Below are 15018 nucleotides of genomic sequence, written 5' to 3'. Positions count from 1 at the left end.
GGCAACAAAAAAACGTAAAGCAAATATTCAATTGAAATGTATCAGAGCCATTTTTCATGTTCTCACACGCCAACATTCCGGCAAGGCAGCAGACAGCAGACAGCAGCTGATGGAAGATGTACGGTGGCAGGGGGCACCCTTGAGTGCTGTCTGCCCCCCCTCCCTTAACCCTTGCCGTAAGTGTTGCCTTCACTATTGACATTGATGTAAGTCAAAGATGCTCGGCAATTTTTGCTATTTTGCCAATTTGGGGCTTGCACTCTCCACTCCACTTACGACTTTTGCAGTTGGGGGTCTGCATTTACCTAATTAGTTTTGTTTCCACTGCTGAATCTCTGATTGTCTGCCCAACTTTTCCCCCCACCAAAGACTGTTTTTGGCCACCCACTCACCCACTTTTCAAAAACATTGACGGCGACAACTTGTCCAACGCCAATTGCTGCTCAAACAGAACCAAAGAATTTGTACTTTAGTTTTCTTTGGTTTATTTTAGCTGTGAGTTATAACTTAAAATTGACAGACAGGCGCGACAGATCTATAATTTGCTAACCAAAATAATGGCACAGCAGAGACAAGCGTTAAATTAAACTCAAAGTTACAGACCACAGTTATTCCTTTCAAAGTTTTGCTTCACACCTCCCCTTCCCAGTATTGCTGCTTTACCGTTTCCCCTTACAGTGTTCTGCCTTACAGTTGCCCTAACAGTTTGCTGCTTTACCGTTTTCCCTTACAGTGTTCTGCCTTACAGTTGCCCTAACAGTTTGCTGCTTTACCGTTTCCCCTTACAGTGTTCTGCCTTACAGTTGCCCTAACAGTTTGCTGCTTTACCGTTTCCCCTTACAGTGTTCTGCCTTACAGTTGCCCTAACAGTTTGCTGCTTTACAGTTTCCCTTTACAGTTTTGCTTCACACTTCCCCGTCTCCGTTTTGCTGCTTCACACTTCACACTTCCCCTTCTCCGTTTTGCTGTTTTACACTTCCACTCGCAGTTTGCTACTTTACAGTTAAATCTCTGTGGTCTGTGCTTGCGCATAAATTATAATTATTATTGGACACAGCACAGACATTGGGGTTATCTCCCGCCTTTTACTCTGCGGCCCAGACGTCCAAGCACGGACAGGCTGTGTGGCTTAGAATCCCCCTGAGATGTGCCAGTGATAGCCCCCAGGAGTTGGGTTTTGCACTCTCTCTCTCTCTCTGCTTTATGGGGGGTAGGGTCCATTAAATGTGGCAGCAACAGTGATCAGTCATGAGAGAACTGTGAGTAAATTGTTCAAAAATTAAACTCACTCTTTTGCAGCATAAAAATTTCAAATGAAATTAATGATAAATAGTGCCTGCTCATTAAATCCACGTTTACTAATTACCTTAACTGTAATTCCCTGCCAAAAGTAGAGCTTAAAGCACTTGTCACTTTGTCGCCTCATAAATCTCACGCAGCGCAGAACTGCCGCCACCTCTGAGCCCTCGGGTTGGGCCGCCAGCATGTTCGGCAATTAACGCACGACATATGGAAATAATGGAGTTTCCCCTGCCCCCACAGCACCTGGCCAGGGTGAGTGGCTGGGCTTGACCTCAGCAAGATTGACAGAGACAGAAGCAGAGCGAAAACCCGCAGAAAGATGCAGCCACATGTCCCACAACATGTCCCCGTAATCCCCAATGCTCGCAGCCACTCCCGCTTTTGTAATAAAACATTCTATTTGGCTTGGGTTACTTTTCCTCCTCACAATAAATAAAGCAAGAAACAACAAAAAACCAAATCCCGGCGCAGAAAAAAAAATTCTTTTGCTACTGCCATAATAATAATGATGTTCGCGCCCATTTAGCGGGTGATAATTCATTTCCGCTGAGAGCGAACGTCCCCAAAAGCAGGCTACGACGCGACGCTACGGTCAGTAAACAAGCCACAGACAGACTGGCAGAGCCCCGCCGCGAAAGCCGAGTGCAGAAGGTCACAGATTGATTATACACATACATACATATGTACATACATTTTTACATACTTACTTACATGCGTAAATATTTTGTATGGTGAACAGCAAAAAAGGAAGAGCGAATGCTAGAGCGGAGTCATATTTCAGTTATTATTGTTGCAAAAAATATTCAAAAATATGTAAAGAAATATTTAGTCAAGAAATTAGAAACTATTGGTATGAAATATGTTTCCGAAACATGTATCTAAATAAAGAAATATTTATTTAAGCTTTGGAGCAAGATCCGAAATATTGAGCAGAAAATGTACGCAGATCCTTTTTTTCACGCTTATTGTGGAATATTTGAATGAGGTACGCACCAAACTTGTGCAAATAACAATAAATAATAGATATTACAGCAAATATTCGATATTTATGAAAATGGCTTTGAAGCAGCACGAAGAGGGCAACAAAAAAAAGGCGGCTCCATCCCTAGACGTGTACATAATAAATATAAATTGATATTATTTATTGAAAATTAGATCCGGGCCTGGCCAAGGAACAGTTGCGCCCAGAGGGGGATAGAGGGGAAAAAGAAAACTTGCGGAAGTCGAGCAAATGGCAGGCTTCCTGCGAATGTGAAAATGACCAACGACTCGACTGAAGGCTGATGGCGTCTGCTGGGCGCCCCACGAACTGTAGCCTTAAATATTGTTACACTTTCCCTTCCGCTTGCACACACACACCCCACCCACTTGTGGAGAGTCTGAAGGAACCCAGAAACACTTTTTTAAGAATTTTCCAAATCGTTGCGTTTTGTGTCGCGCGCGTTTAAAACCGCGGGGTGGTTCGTGGTTCGTGGTCCGGCATCTCGTGCGGAACGAACTTTGGTTTGTTGATTTTATGAGTTTATGATTTGATAGCAAATTAGACATAATTCCCCTCGAAGCTTGCTGAATAAATCGCTGTCAGTTCATTAAGTTTTGATTATTTATTGAGTGTTTTTTTTTTTTATATCCTGTTGGCAGCAGCAACGTAATAAAAACGAATGCTTCGACGAGGGCCTTACCCATAGATCTTTGTAAAATATAATGACTAAACAATTGTTAAATGATTTAATGGCTTGCGAGATTCGGGGGGGGGGGAAATGGTGGAGCATGGAAAATATTTGCAGCAGACTTTGAAAAGATATTTATTTTGATTCTTTGAAGTATATTTGCAGCTGGCGAGCCTTCAGTGAGTTTGAAAGTTTGCCAGAAAATGACCAAAATCTCTGCTAGTTGTGACTGAAACAGTTTCACACTTAGGGAACTGCTGACACACAGCCGCAATGAAGGGAAGAACCCAATTATAATCATAAACAATAAATGTTTATTGCGTTTTATGGGCCAATGGCACAGCGGGCAGTGCCACTCCATTCGCACTTTTGGCCCTTGACATATTTATGACTGTGTGGGGTCCAAGGCCGGACTGTGCCCCAGAAAAAAAGCAACAGCAAAAAAACATCCACAACAACATCCATGGCATCCAGTTATAGAAAAACCAAAATCAAACACAATAAAATCAAATTAAAATTCAAGCCAAAGCAAAAAGAAAATGACAAAATGACAATCAAAGGGAAGGGGATGTGGGCTGTGGGCTGTGGGCTGTGGCTCGGAAAAGGAAGTGTGGAGTCCGAGCAGCAGCCCCACCTGCGGGCTAATTAACCAATTTCGAGCACAAAATGACCAACAAAAGTGCCACAGCCGCTGCCCGGAGCGCCTTTAGATGTTTGTTTTATGCTAATGTCCAGTGCTTGACCCAAAAAGGATCTACCAAATGGCAGGGATACAGGCTCGGGCTCAGCACAGAGATTCCCATGATTATCGTGTCTAGACAATGGACAGGCACGAGTACATGTAACGATGCTGATGATGAAGGCTGATGATACTCACTCGCCTCGTAGATTTCCCACCAGAGCAATCTGATTGGGGGAATGGGTAGAATATATTCGTGAAAAATAATAAGCAAGAAAATCCCTAGAACACATTCAGCTGCTTTCCAGCACTGCAAAATGCTGGAAATCCTTTGAAAGTTTCTACCAAAAAATGGTGTAATAAATGTGTAAGAAAAATTGTTTCCTAACTTTCAGCTTTCAGCTTTGCCCCACCCTCGTGCGTGACCATCGAGGGAACTTAACACACATTTTGGCCAGGCCACAAAAAGGGTGGGGCAGGGGCAAGGGCACACCACACGCGCGATTTGCATGCCACGAGAACAGCAAAAAGAAAAATCAGCTGTTGGAGCTAATATAATATAGCCCCGAACCATCCAACGACCAACGACTCCGCACGTCTGTAAATATAATAAAAAGTTTCTCATTTTTGTATTATTATTTGGTTTTATTTTTTTTGGCGCGTTTTTAGCCGCCACCGCCACACGTGATGTGTGTAAGCCAAACATGGCAGCCTGACGGCGCACAAGATTATGCCAGGTCAAGCGGGGAGGACTTAAGTTTGATGTGGAGCAGCGTGGCGTGCCACATGGCAGGAAACGGAGGTGTGGGGCAGACTGCCGCGATGAAGCAAAGCGATAGTTAGCCATGGGAGTTGCGAGAGGATTTGTAGCCACAAGTATTCGGTTCACAGTTCACAGTTGCCAAAAACTGCCTAAAATGTATGCCCAAAAAATAATAGCTCTCAGGTGTCTTCTCTTAGCTCGACAGATTAATGAGCAGCGAAAATGTTGAACACAGCCACAAATCATCATTCAAGAAGAATGAACAACATCAGCGTGGACAGACGGGGCAAAATGGTTTTTTAATTTTTTAATTATGTTCTCGGCATAGGCCCCCCTTGTGCCACTATTTTGGCAGCTGTCCAGAGAGCACAGCCACAGAGAGTTGGCGTCGGAGGTGGAGGTGGAGGACATTTGATTGACACTGTGTTGGGGCCAGCTGCCGGATGGATTGGATGCGTTTTTCGTTGCCTAATGAGACTGCTGTCCCTACGCTGTGCCTCTACCATATTTACTTTGCCCATCATTGTTGGACAATGGATAGCTTTTGGTGTGAGCGGCAAGTGATATTTAATTGGATAAATCAAGGTCTAGGGAACTGTCAAAGAAGTGAGAGTTTTAGAGGCTGTTAGAGACTGTCATGGTAGGCTAAGTGACATCATGGGTAACCCGAGGCGTTCGTTCGTCCCTCGGACATGTTTAATCAATTGTAATGCGATCTTGGGTGGCTAGTTAGTATTCATTAAGCTCAACATTCAAAATGAGCAAGGCACAGGAGAGCTCACTACTTGGAGTAAAAAAAGGTCACCCCACAATGTGCTCTCTCCCATTCCTGGCGACAGACAGCTAGCTGCTAGCCTGCACGTTTACCCACTCTAACATAATTACCTCATTCCTCTCCATCTAATGGAAATTGATCAAAATATTAATCCCATTGAATAAATTTCCATAATCCACTCCGAGTGTCACAACTTGCACAAGTCCTTTGCTTCGCTTACAACTTTCCATGGGGACAGGGAGCTTAATGCATTTTGCTGCTTGTCAAAGTTCAGCAGAGTTTGACATCAGTCTACATATTTGCATGTGCCACACACACATGCACAGTTCCATTACTGTAATAGTGTGAGTGTTTTTATTGTTTACCGCTTGTGGGTTACTTGCTGTTTGGCATCCTTTAGCTCGCCTTTTTCCTGTCAAGCGCATTATGTGCATTTAACGGACCAAACAATTCCCGGACCATAGAAAATTATTTGTTGGCCAAGTAACATAACTTTCATATTGAACTTTAAAAATCAAATCGAAAGCTTCCGTTAACCGCAACACGCCCTTGCTCGAAGGCAAACGGTTCAAAGTTGCGACTACCTGCGGGCCGCATGGCCCGTGCCCTATGCAGAACTTTGTAGAAGCGAGAGAGAGAAAGCAATGGAAAGAGAGCGATCGAAAGATTGCATTTGAACAGGCAGCAGCAGCGCGCTAAGCTTCCGCTAAGCTTACCTTGCTCAGTGCGTTTGTGTGCACAGACAACAGACACAAAGTCAACAAAACGTTTCTTGCTTCTCTGCCGCTGCACTATGGGGCATTTGACCACTTTTCCTGGCCGAAACTCATTTGTCAAAAGTAAAAACAGTAATATTTTTTTAACAGATATACATAGGAATAACATCAGTCCGTAATGTTACGTACCCAAAAAATTAACAGTGCGCAAACCTTCCTTTCACTATTATAGACTCATACCAGAAAACTATATCAAAAAATATGGTTTCGTTTGGAAGTTATTAATTAATGCCACAAAAAGTGGTCAAATGCCCCATAGTGCGCTGCAGCGCGCCGAGCAATAGTGTAGAGGCCAATACGAAGTTGTGTCTCTATGCGTAGGCCGAAGTCAGACGAAGTTTTAGGCTGCGAGTATGTCGACTGCGCTGCTCGAGATCTTCTCCTACGCACAAAGCATACGATGCAGGTACGAAGAAGGCGGGATAGATAGACGAAAGAACGAAGAACGGCCGCTGCCGCTGCTCGAACTTTGTTTATGTACAGTGAGCAATGCAAACAGCGAACACAATTTGCGTTGCGACCAAATGTAGGAAATCCTTTTAAGAATCTATTCACTGAGTTGCCTTTAAAAGGTTGAGTTGCTTCAGCGTTTGATTTGCGTGTCGCGTTTTCCTAAAGATTGTGTCGACTAGCTGCGAAACAAAAAAAACAATCAAAGCGGGTTGCTTGCCCGATGGGTGGTTCGTGGTGCGCAGGGGGCGGCGGTCTACTGGCGGGCACTGTCGATGAGTAAGGAGTTAATGGCTCCGTGTTCGTCTTGCACGTGCAGCACGCAAGGCGCCAGTGTGTCGACGAGGCCGAGTTCTACTTTGCGTCTTGTTTTTTTGGCATTCCCCTGTTTTGAATCCTTGGCGTTTTTCAAACTGCTTTGGCCACTGCTATTTGGCTTACTGTGGTAATTGCTGCGGTGGATTTAAGTGAAAGTGTTTACCCCACAAATGCAAATGCAAACGCAGTGTATGAGCGGGTAAGGTGGCTAAAGAGAAACTCTAAGTTCTCAGATCAAATAGGTAGATTATATTATTCAGCTTGTTCCATTCGTACCTTTCAATCGGATTACTGCACTTGTCGCACACCCCCCCTTTCCATTCCTCTTCCTTTCACGAGCAAAGTGCCCGACGTCCGGTTTCGATTTCTTTTTCGAGTTGCCGCCTCCCCCCGTGGTCCGTTTCAATTATGCTAATACAACGTCGAACGTTCTTTTATGAGCCACTTCCTTCTCGAAAATTGCCAACACAACAAAAAGAACCACATCTAACAATCTTAGCAGCAACGAAAAGTAATCTGAGGAAGACCAAAAGTAGATGTGAAGAGCAACCTTGACACGCCAAGTTCGCCATGAATTGTTTGGTAATTTCTTCTGGTTTTTTGTTTCCTGTACGGTTTATGCGTGTTTGATTGTTTCGTTTCGTTGTGCCAAATTAAAATTGTACACTGCCACGCCCCCAGCCCACCAGCCAAACAACAATCAAAAGAACCACAAAAATGATGCCGTAATTTGGAAGCTAACAAAATAAATAAATCAAATCAACAACGAGGAGCGACGAAAGCAAAAATAACAAAACGTGAATTTTCATTGCTTCGGGTTGTCTCAACAGTTTATTGTTTCAAGTTGCTAATAAATTGTACAAATTATTAATTCCAGCTCATTTTTAATGTTTAGTTTGTTTAGGCAGGCAGATAGCCAGATCGTTTATTCGGCTGAATTCGGGGCCAAAATTCTGTGAGGGTCTCGAGGCTGTAGTTTGATCGCTTTAAATATGATATGGACAAGTGATTATAAATATTATTTTCATACGGTAATTCCATTCTTTGCTGCCTCTTCGCGATTCGTTCCTAGCCACAAAGGTAGCCGGCTAAATTCTCTCGAATGCCAAAGAAAGAAATTCTTCAAATAATTTTCTTCACGTTTAAAGATAGAACTGAAAGGCAACTAAACGTGGAATATGTTAAATAATTTTGTTTGGCCAGCAAGCGCATAAAAAAGCATCAATGCGAATATTACTCATACCGAGAAAATGCCCATGGGAAAAAGAAGAAAAAGGAAAGGAAAAATCAACACGGAACGATGTGAGAAAGATGCGTAAAGGCAAAACAATGGAATAAAAGTGATAGATAAAGACTAAATGTGATTTCTTCTTTTTTTGTTTTGTTTTGGCAGACGAAAAGAAAATTCTCTTCTCCTTCATCCCACCCTTCTCCGTTGTCAACGAGTGTGTGTCCGTGTCCGTATCCGTGTCCGTGGACGACTGTGTAAGGCCAATAAACAATGACGTCCCCATAAACCGCGAGAAAGCGTGGGAGCTGCCGCCAGCCAGAAACAAAAATAAAACCAAAACTAAAACTAGCAATAAGACAACAAAAGGTCTGATTTTGCGCCAACAGTTTTAAATACCCTTTGACGATCGTGTGGTAAAAGTTAGCTACAAAAATTGTGCCACTCAGTTCGATGGAAACAGACAGCAGACAGATCTCTCTTCATTTCGATCAGAAGTAGGAAATAATCATGAAAAAAAGAATTTAAGTTGTGAATGTAAATATAGTTTCCAATAAATCGAATGAAAATGTTGATCCACACAATCCAAAGTTCGATTTTGACTGGGACACAATGTCCCAAATCCTTCTGAAACGGCAGCTAATTTGGAATTAAATTATGGGTAATTTAATTTACTAACAGTATTTGTTATGGAACTTGTAGTTGCAGCTTGGAAGCAACTACAACTTCATTTGAACTACATTTCGTTTGAATTGATGTAAGTAAAAGCCAAGCTAGAAGACCTTCAGTACTCTTCAATGCGATGTATTTTTGATCCCACTGTCGGCGGTCAATCCACTCTCGCCTGATTGATTGAGGCTTAATGTGCAATTTGTTTGCATATGGGTTAACAGCCTGCACTGCACTTTGCGACCTAAATCACAGAGAATACCGAGAATATATTATGGTAAATACTCGCACTCGCCATTATGCTACACTCTCGAACAAAGTGTGGATCGAAAGACTGACAAAAGTCACAGAAAACATGATTGTTTGATTGTTTTCCTCTATTAGTTCCTTCTGGTTGTGTTTTTGTTTGTTAACTTCAATATTTTGAATGTCTTTATGGGCATAAAAGGAACATTTTCGAAAGGTTTAAATCACTCCATTCTGTTCTAGAGTGTTCTGTATATAGAACTGATATATAAACAGATACACAGATATACCATATATATATACGAAATGCGAACTTAATTGGACTCGTAAATAACCAAAAGAAAGAGCTCTCCCCCACCCACTTAAAATGTAAGTTAATTTCTTTTGCGTATTTTTAGCTGGCGACACGCGACCCCAAGGAATTTCGTTGTGGGCCGCGGGGCCGGAGCTCTTATAGTTTTTGAATACATTTATTTCACACTCGGCGACTTTTCTGCATAAATCTGTCAGATCTTGTCACCTGCCTGTCGTCGCATAATTTGTTAATAATTTTATGGCACTTCCCACTTGCAGAGCGGGTGTTCCTGTGGTGTACATTTTGATATTGTTGGCCCATTGCCAGGCGCAGTTTTGTGTCTTTGCAACTCTTGAGGTTGATGCTTGACACATGTAAAAAACAAATGGTGTCTGTGGTAGCTCTTGGCCATGGTCAAGTGACTTTATGACCTGCAAATCTATTGGGTTGTTGTCCCTTTTTTGGCCATAAATTGAAATGTTGCTCGGCCATTTGTATGCCTCTTGCGTGCCCCCCAATTGATGACCGACACAAAAGTTATCTTTTGGTCATGTCATCACAGTGGGCACTCCACCCCTCTGTCCCTGTCGTCTATCCACACCTCACTAATACACTTAAACACTTTTCGGCAAAAAGTTTCGTTGATGGCATGGCATGGCCAGGGATCTTTATTTCATTGTCTTGGCCGCAACCGAATCGCTTAGCCCGTCATTGTTGAGCGATTTGCACGCAGCTTTTGTCCGGTACGGGGCGGGGGCACCCGGGGCACATGATTGGAATATGCAAGTAAAAACCAAACAAAAACAAGAGAGCAAGAAAATCATGTGGAAAGCGTAACCAAAACCGAACAAAGTGTTGCATATCTTAAGGCGTCGAAGCGGAATGATTTCATAAGTGAAGAAAGCCCAAAATTGAAGTAAATTCCTTGAACTTTATTTATTTGAATTGACTTTTTGAGGTTTTTACTTGATTAGTTACGGGAAAGAGAAGAGAAGAGAAGAGACATCTCCTTGTGCGAATTTATTTACAATTTATTTGATTACTTGATCTGTTGATTTGATCATTTATTTTTTATTTTATTTTTAAGTACCAATATCTCTATATCTATCCCTTTCTGGCACAACGGCTTATTAGTATATTCACCTCAAACGGGCCTAGCGCCAAAAACTCACCACCCGCCCGTGCTCCAATGCGAGCGAGAGAGCGAGAGAGTAATAGCGAAGGAAAGCAAGAAAGGTGCGAGATGAAGACGCGAGAGAACGGCCTGCAGGTACGTACACATTTACAGTGTGTGCAGTGTGTTACAGTGGGCAGTGCAAATGACGAACAATTATTAGGATTTACCCCACCTAATGGCTAATATGTGGCTGCGCAAAACAAACGAACAGAGTTCCAGATATTATAGTTGGGGTTACCCATTTCCCTCATGTTACATTTGCTACTTAAAAGCACATTTGTTGATCCTTATTGATCAACGGACTTTAAGCTGCCCTAGAAATACTTCTACAACTCTAAGTTTAAGTTCGAGTTACAGATCCTAACTCAATTTCTTCAAGCGCCGAAACGCTTTAAATATTTGTCTAATGCCGTGACGTGACGTGATTTTCCCTTTGCTCCTGCCACTTATTGTCATTATTCTCTTTGTGCTTTTTAAAGGCAAACATCCGCGCGCTACGATATTGCTGGGGCCGTGCCTAGTTCCGTTTCAGGAATCTCGAATTCCTTCTTTAAGCGGACACCAATATGAAAAATCATGTCTGGGCAGGCTTGGATGGGTCAGTCAATCAGATAACCCACACACAGAGGGATAGAGAGTGAAAGTTGGGTTTGGTTTTGGCTTGTCTAATAGCTTTTTGTTGTTATTGTTGTTGCATGGCTTTCGGCCAAGAACTTAATTCATTTGGCCTTCAAACTTATGTAGTTTGGCTTCAGCTTCATTTTCCACTGAAGACAGACGCCACTTTTGAGGCCACAAAGGGGAAAGAATGTGGGGAGAAGTGAATCGATGGAGTGGACAAACTGCTAATTAAAATGATTTGTAGCCACTCACTTGGAGCGCATCTCGGTTCGCCTTCTCCTCTGATTTTTGACCATATGTGTGGCTGGGGTTCCCTTGGGGGCATGGCCAGGTCTGGACTTAATTTCTAAACAAACTTGGATCACATTCTTGGCCGAACCAACCCATAAAATCCGTCTATAAATGTCAATTGTTTTTATGGCCAGCTCAATCAATTGAAGCGGCCCAAAGTTGTTGCCTTAATTGGGCGATAAGCCCAGCTGGAGGATTGGATTTAAAGGAGCGCACAAACTGCACAAACCTACGTCAAGCATATTTCAATAATTGAACAAAATAAATAAAACGGGAATCGAAATCTGTGTTATGTTCCCATAATTTATGTTTAAAATTTGAATGTTTAAGTTGATTGAACTTAAACAGATTAAATGCGTGTTTTACTTGACTTATGGCACTCATTTTGAATTATTTGTGAGGCATTTCGAAAGGCAATTGGAGCTCGTGGAATGCGTTTTTTTCATAACACAACAATTCCCAGAAATGAACCCAAGTCATGCTGTGATCATTCTTAGGTGTTACAAGGCAGAAAACTTTTCATTTTCATTTGAGGTAGTGGCTCGGGTCAATGTTCAGTGCCTTAGCAAGAGTTTCCCCCGACTTTCAACTCGATTTCCGCACCAAAAAGTAAGAGCGAGAAAAAAAGTAGAACAAAAAACTTGCAAGCTATCGGATATGCTGACGTGGAGACAGTGTGACAGGGACAGTGTCCGTGGCTGAGAGACAGTTGTCCGGTGAATTAATTTCCGTTTCGTTCAGCAGCCGGAATGTACTCCGGGATATATGTATGTGGGTAGAAGGGTTTCCCCGGAGCACAAAGTGTGGGTCGCAAAATAAATTGCATTAAGCTAAAATCAAAATTCCAATCGTAGCGAAATGTTTGTGGAACATTTTCCACTGCCCACTGCCCACTCATCAACACTGGGAATTGCTGGGCGGGGAGAACATATAACAAATGATTTTTCTTCTCTGGTTTTTTTTTTTTGTTTTCTTGTTGCTTGCTTGTGAATTTTGAAACAAATTTGATGAGCAATTTCGGCCGAGAAGTGTGCATAATTGGCCAACATGTGGTGTATGGATGGACTACGCTGGCAAAAGCTGATTTGGGGCCACTTATAGCTAAGGGTCCGGGCATTGGCTAGAGGCGTCAGTACTTGATAATTCGTTTGAATACAAAATGTGTTGCTTGATTAATGCATGGCTTTTGGTGCCGCCGAAAATCGTTTTGCAAATTGCCAAACATACAAAGATATAAGCAAAGGTGTTGACGGGGTCGAGTGGTCGATGGAGGCTGAGAGACGAAGTCAAGTTCGAAATACAAATTTGATATTGTCCAGAAGTATCAAAGAAGCCAACATGAATCATCAGTGGCCAAGCCAAGTGGTCGCTGAAATTCACTCAATCTTAACCTTTCAAAATGCAGCAGAACAGAAATTGTAATTATTTTTTAAGCCACAAAACAAAACTGGGTGCCAGTGAAAATTACAAAAATTCAAATTAGCAAAATTCAATTAAAAAACGACATTTCAAAATCATTAAGAAACAAAAATTAAAATTAAAAAAAATCAAAAAAAATATAAAAAATATCAAAAACTGAAATTAAAAAAGAGACACACTAAAACTGTTTTTAATTATAAAAACAATAAAAAACAAACATTATTAGAAGAACTTAAAAAAAAGCTTGCGTAAAGAAGAAAATTGTGCAAAGTGGCTCCGATATGTGAGATTTTGCTGAATTAAATGATTTATTCATTCCCTCCATGAAACCCGGCAGTATCGTTCATTCAACCCAATCATTGGGTTGGGACCAACACTCATGCCAAAAGTCCACCCACGTGCCCGCCACCCAACTACCTCCTGCCAGCCGCATCGCCAATTCGAATGCCTTAGGAAATTGAGAGGCAATATAACAAATACCCTGCCGTCACGACACTCGGCCATATGTCAAGTTGTAGGAAACATCGTTAATAGGCCCCTCCCCGTCTATTCCCTACAGCAACCCAACCCAACCCAACCCAAAGCCACACTGCCCACCACTGGCCGTATTCGGTCTGCCTCAGCTGCATCGCAACGACTACTGACGGCATCACTTTTTGGTAGCATTTCGCCCAGCGGCTACGACGACGTCATTGGCGAAAATGTAAATGTTTAGACAAGAGAGCCCACAAACAGCATTCGACCATTCGACCAGTCCATTTCCAATGGACGCATGGAGCGATGGAGCCGATGGTCAATCCCTCCATATTTCAGCCGTCACACATGGACGGCCAGACCTCAACGATGCAGTTGCTCGACTGCTCGTCTGCTCGTCTGCTCTCTCCCTCTCTGATGGATGTGCAATGGCAATTAGCAGTTTTTGAGGTGAACGAGTGGGGCGTGTGGGTGCTCTTGCTCGTTCATGTCTGGTACTTAAATGTACAAAATAGTTTTTATGTCTACATTTTTGAACTAATTTTTAGTATTTTCAGTGCAATAAATATTTTGGGTGTTCCCCCCCCAACCCCAACCCCAATCCCAATCCCAAAAACAAACACAATGCTATTTAGACGCTGGAAAATTGTTGTTTCAGTTTCAATTTTTGGCATTGCCTTGGCTTTGCCTTTTATTTCGTTGCCCCAGCAAACAGAGCAGCAGAAATCGAGTTAAATATTTGGACTTAATTTTACGCTTCTTACCAAGCCACCCACGCCGCAGTAGATGGACAGGGAGACGAGCAATCCAATATGATTGAGGGCAGATTTCCATCTCATTGACTGCCAGCAGGAGGATCGGCGGCCGCATAGGCCGCCAGTGCCGCCACCCTCAGCGGCATCCACACGGCGATCCAAATGCTTCAGCTTCTCCAGCAGCTCTGTGCTGGCCTCGTCCTGGGAATCGTAGTCGCCGCCGCCATTGGCGCCCGTCTTCAAGGGCATGATTTCAGCACAAACTCTGCGATTTGTATGTATTTTTATCTATGTTTTATTTATGCTTCTATTTTGTTTTATTCTTTTAATATTTTGTGTGATTTTAGTAGGTTTTGTTTTAGGGGCAAGGCCCTTTTGGGTCCTGAACGACGACGACACACATTGCCGCACAAAAGAAAAACGCTCACAATTTTGTTGTTTGTTGTTTGTTGTGTTTTTTGTATTATTTTGAACAGTTTTCAAAGCGCGCCAAAGTCTTGGTTGGAATGCGTTGCGAGAGACAAGCCGCCGACCCGAATCCAAATTGAGCGAAAGTCGAGCGATGGTGGTCGAGATAACGCTAACGCAGCGAGAGCACCGTTATTGCATATCAAACATATATTCTTTCATTGGAAATATAGTTGGTTAGATCAACGGAACTTGCTTTTATGATTTTGGTAAACAATTCGGCATTTTCGTCTGCGTTTCCTTGTCCGCGGCCCGTTCATTCATGTTCACATTTGGGGGCGGCAAGGCCGTTTCGTTTCTTTCAAAAACGACGCCAGCCTCAAATGTTGCGCGGCAACAAACGTGTGTTGCTGAGTGCAGAAGCAAGGTATGGACCGCACGAGAAAACACAATGCTTGCAACACTGCCGCCTCACCCGTTTGTTCAACTTACCCTGGAAAGCTCCTTAATATGTGGCTGGGTCTATAACTGGCTGTGCACGCAACCATTTGCGTGCATACATTTGCTCAGCAACATCTGCACCTTTTAGCCAACTTCTTAGACACATACAACAGTGGCGCCCCTTGCGGCGAAAAGCTCGCTGTTGTCAGCTTTTTACGTGTCACATGCAAGCCTGTGTAGTTACCATGCAGCAGAATTAAA

The 15018-nt window shown here is 42.8% G+C and overlaps 1 protein-coding gene across 1 annotated transcript in view; it reads right to left on the bottom strand.

The window, feature by feature from the left end:
• Positions 1-14344, bottom strand: part of LOC117588632 (TWiK family of potassium channels protein 7) — a 16493-nt gene extending 2149 nt beyond the window's left edge. Inside the window, exon 1 of the mRNA XM_034280062.1 lies at positions 13918-14344. Within this exon, the coding sequence (XP_034135953.1) occupies positions 13918-14157 (240 nt within the window). The 5' untranslated portion in view covers positions 14158-14344. The remainder of the gene's footprint in view (positions 1-13917) is intronic.
• Between the last annotated feature and the right edge of the window lie 674 nt (positions 14345-15018).

The sequence above is a fragment of the Drosophila guanche genome, unplaced genomic scaffold (assembly GCF_900245975.1).
Source record: "Drosophila guanche unplaced genomic scaffold, DGUA_6, whole genome shotgun sequence".
Taxonomy (NCBI): domain Eukaryota; kingdom Metazoa; phylum Arthropoda; class Insecta; order Diptera; family Drosophilidae; genus Drosophila; species Drosophila guanche.
The sequence above is the reverse complement of the archived record's forward strand: the minus strand, read 5'-3'. Positions and strand labels throughout refer to the sequence as shown.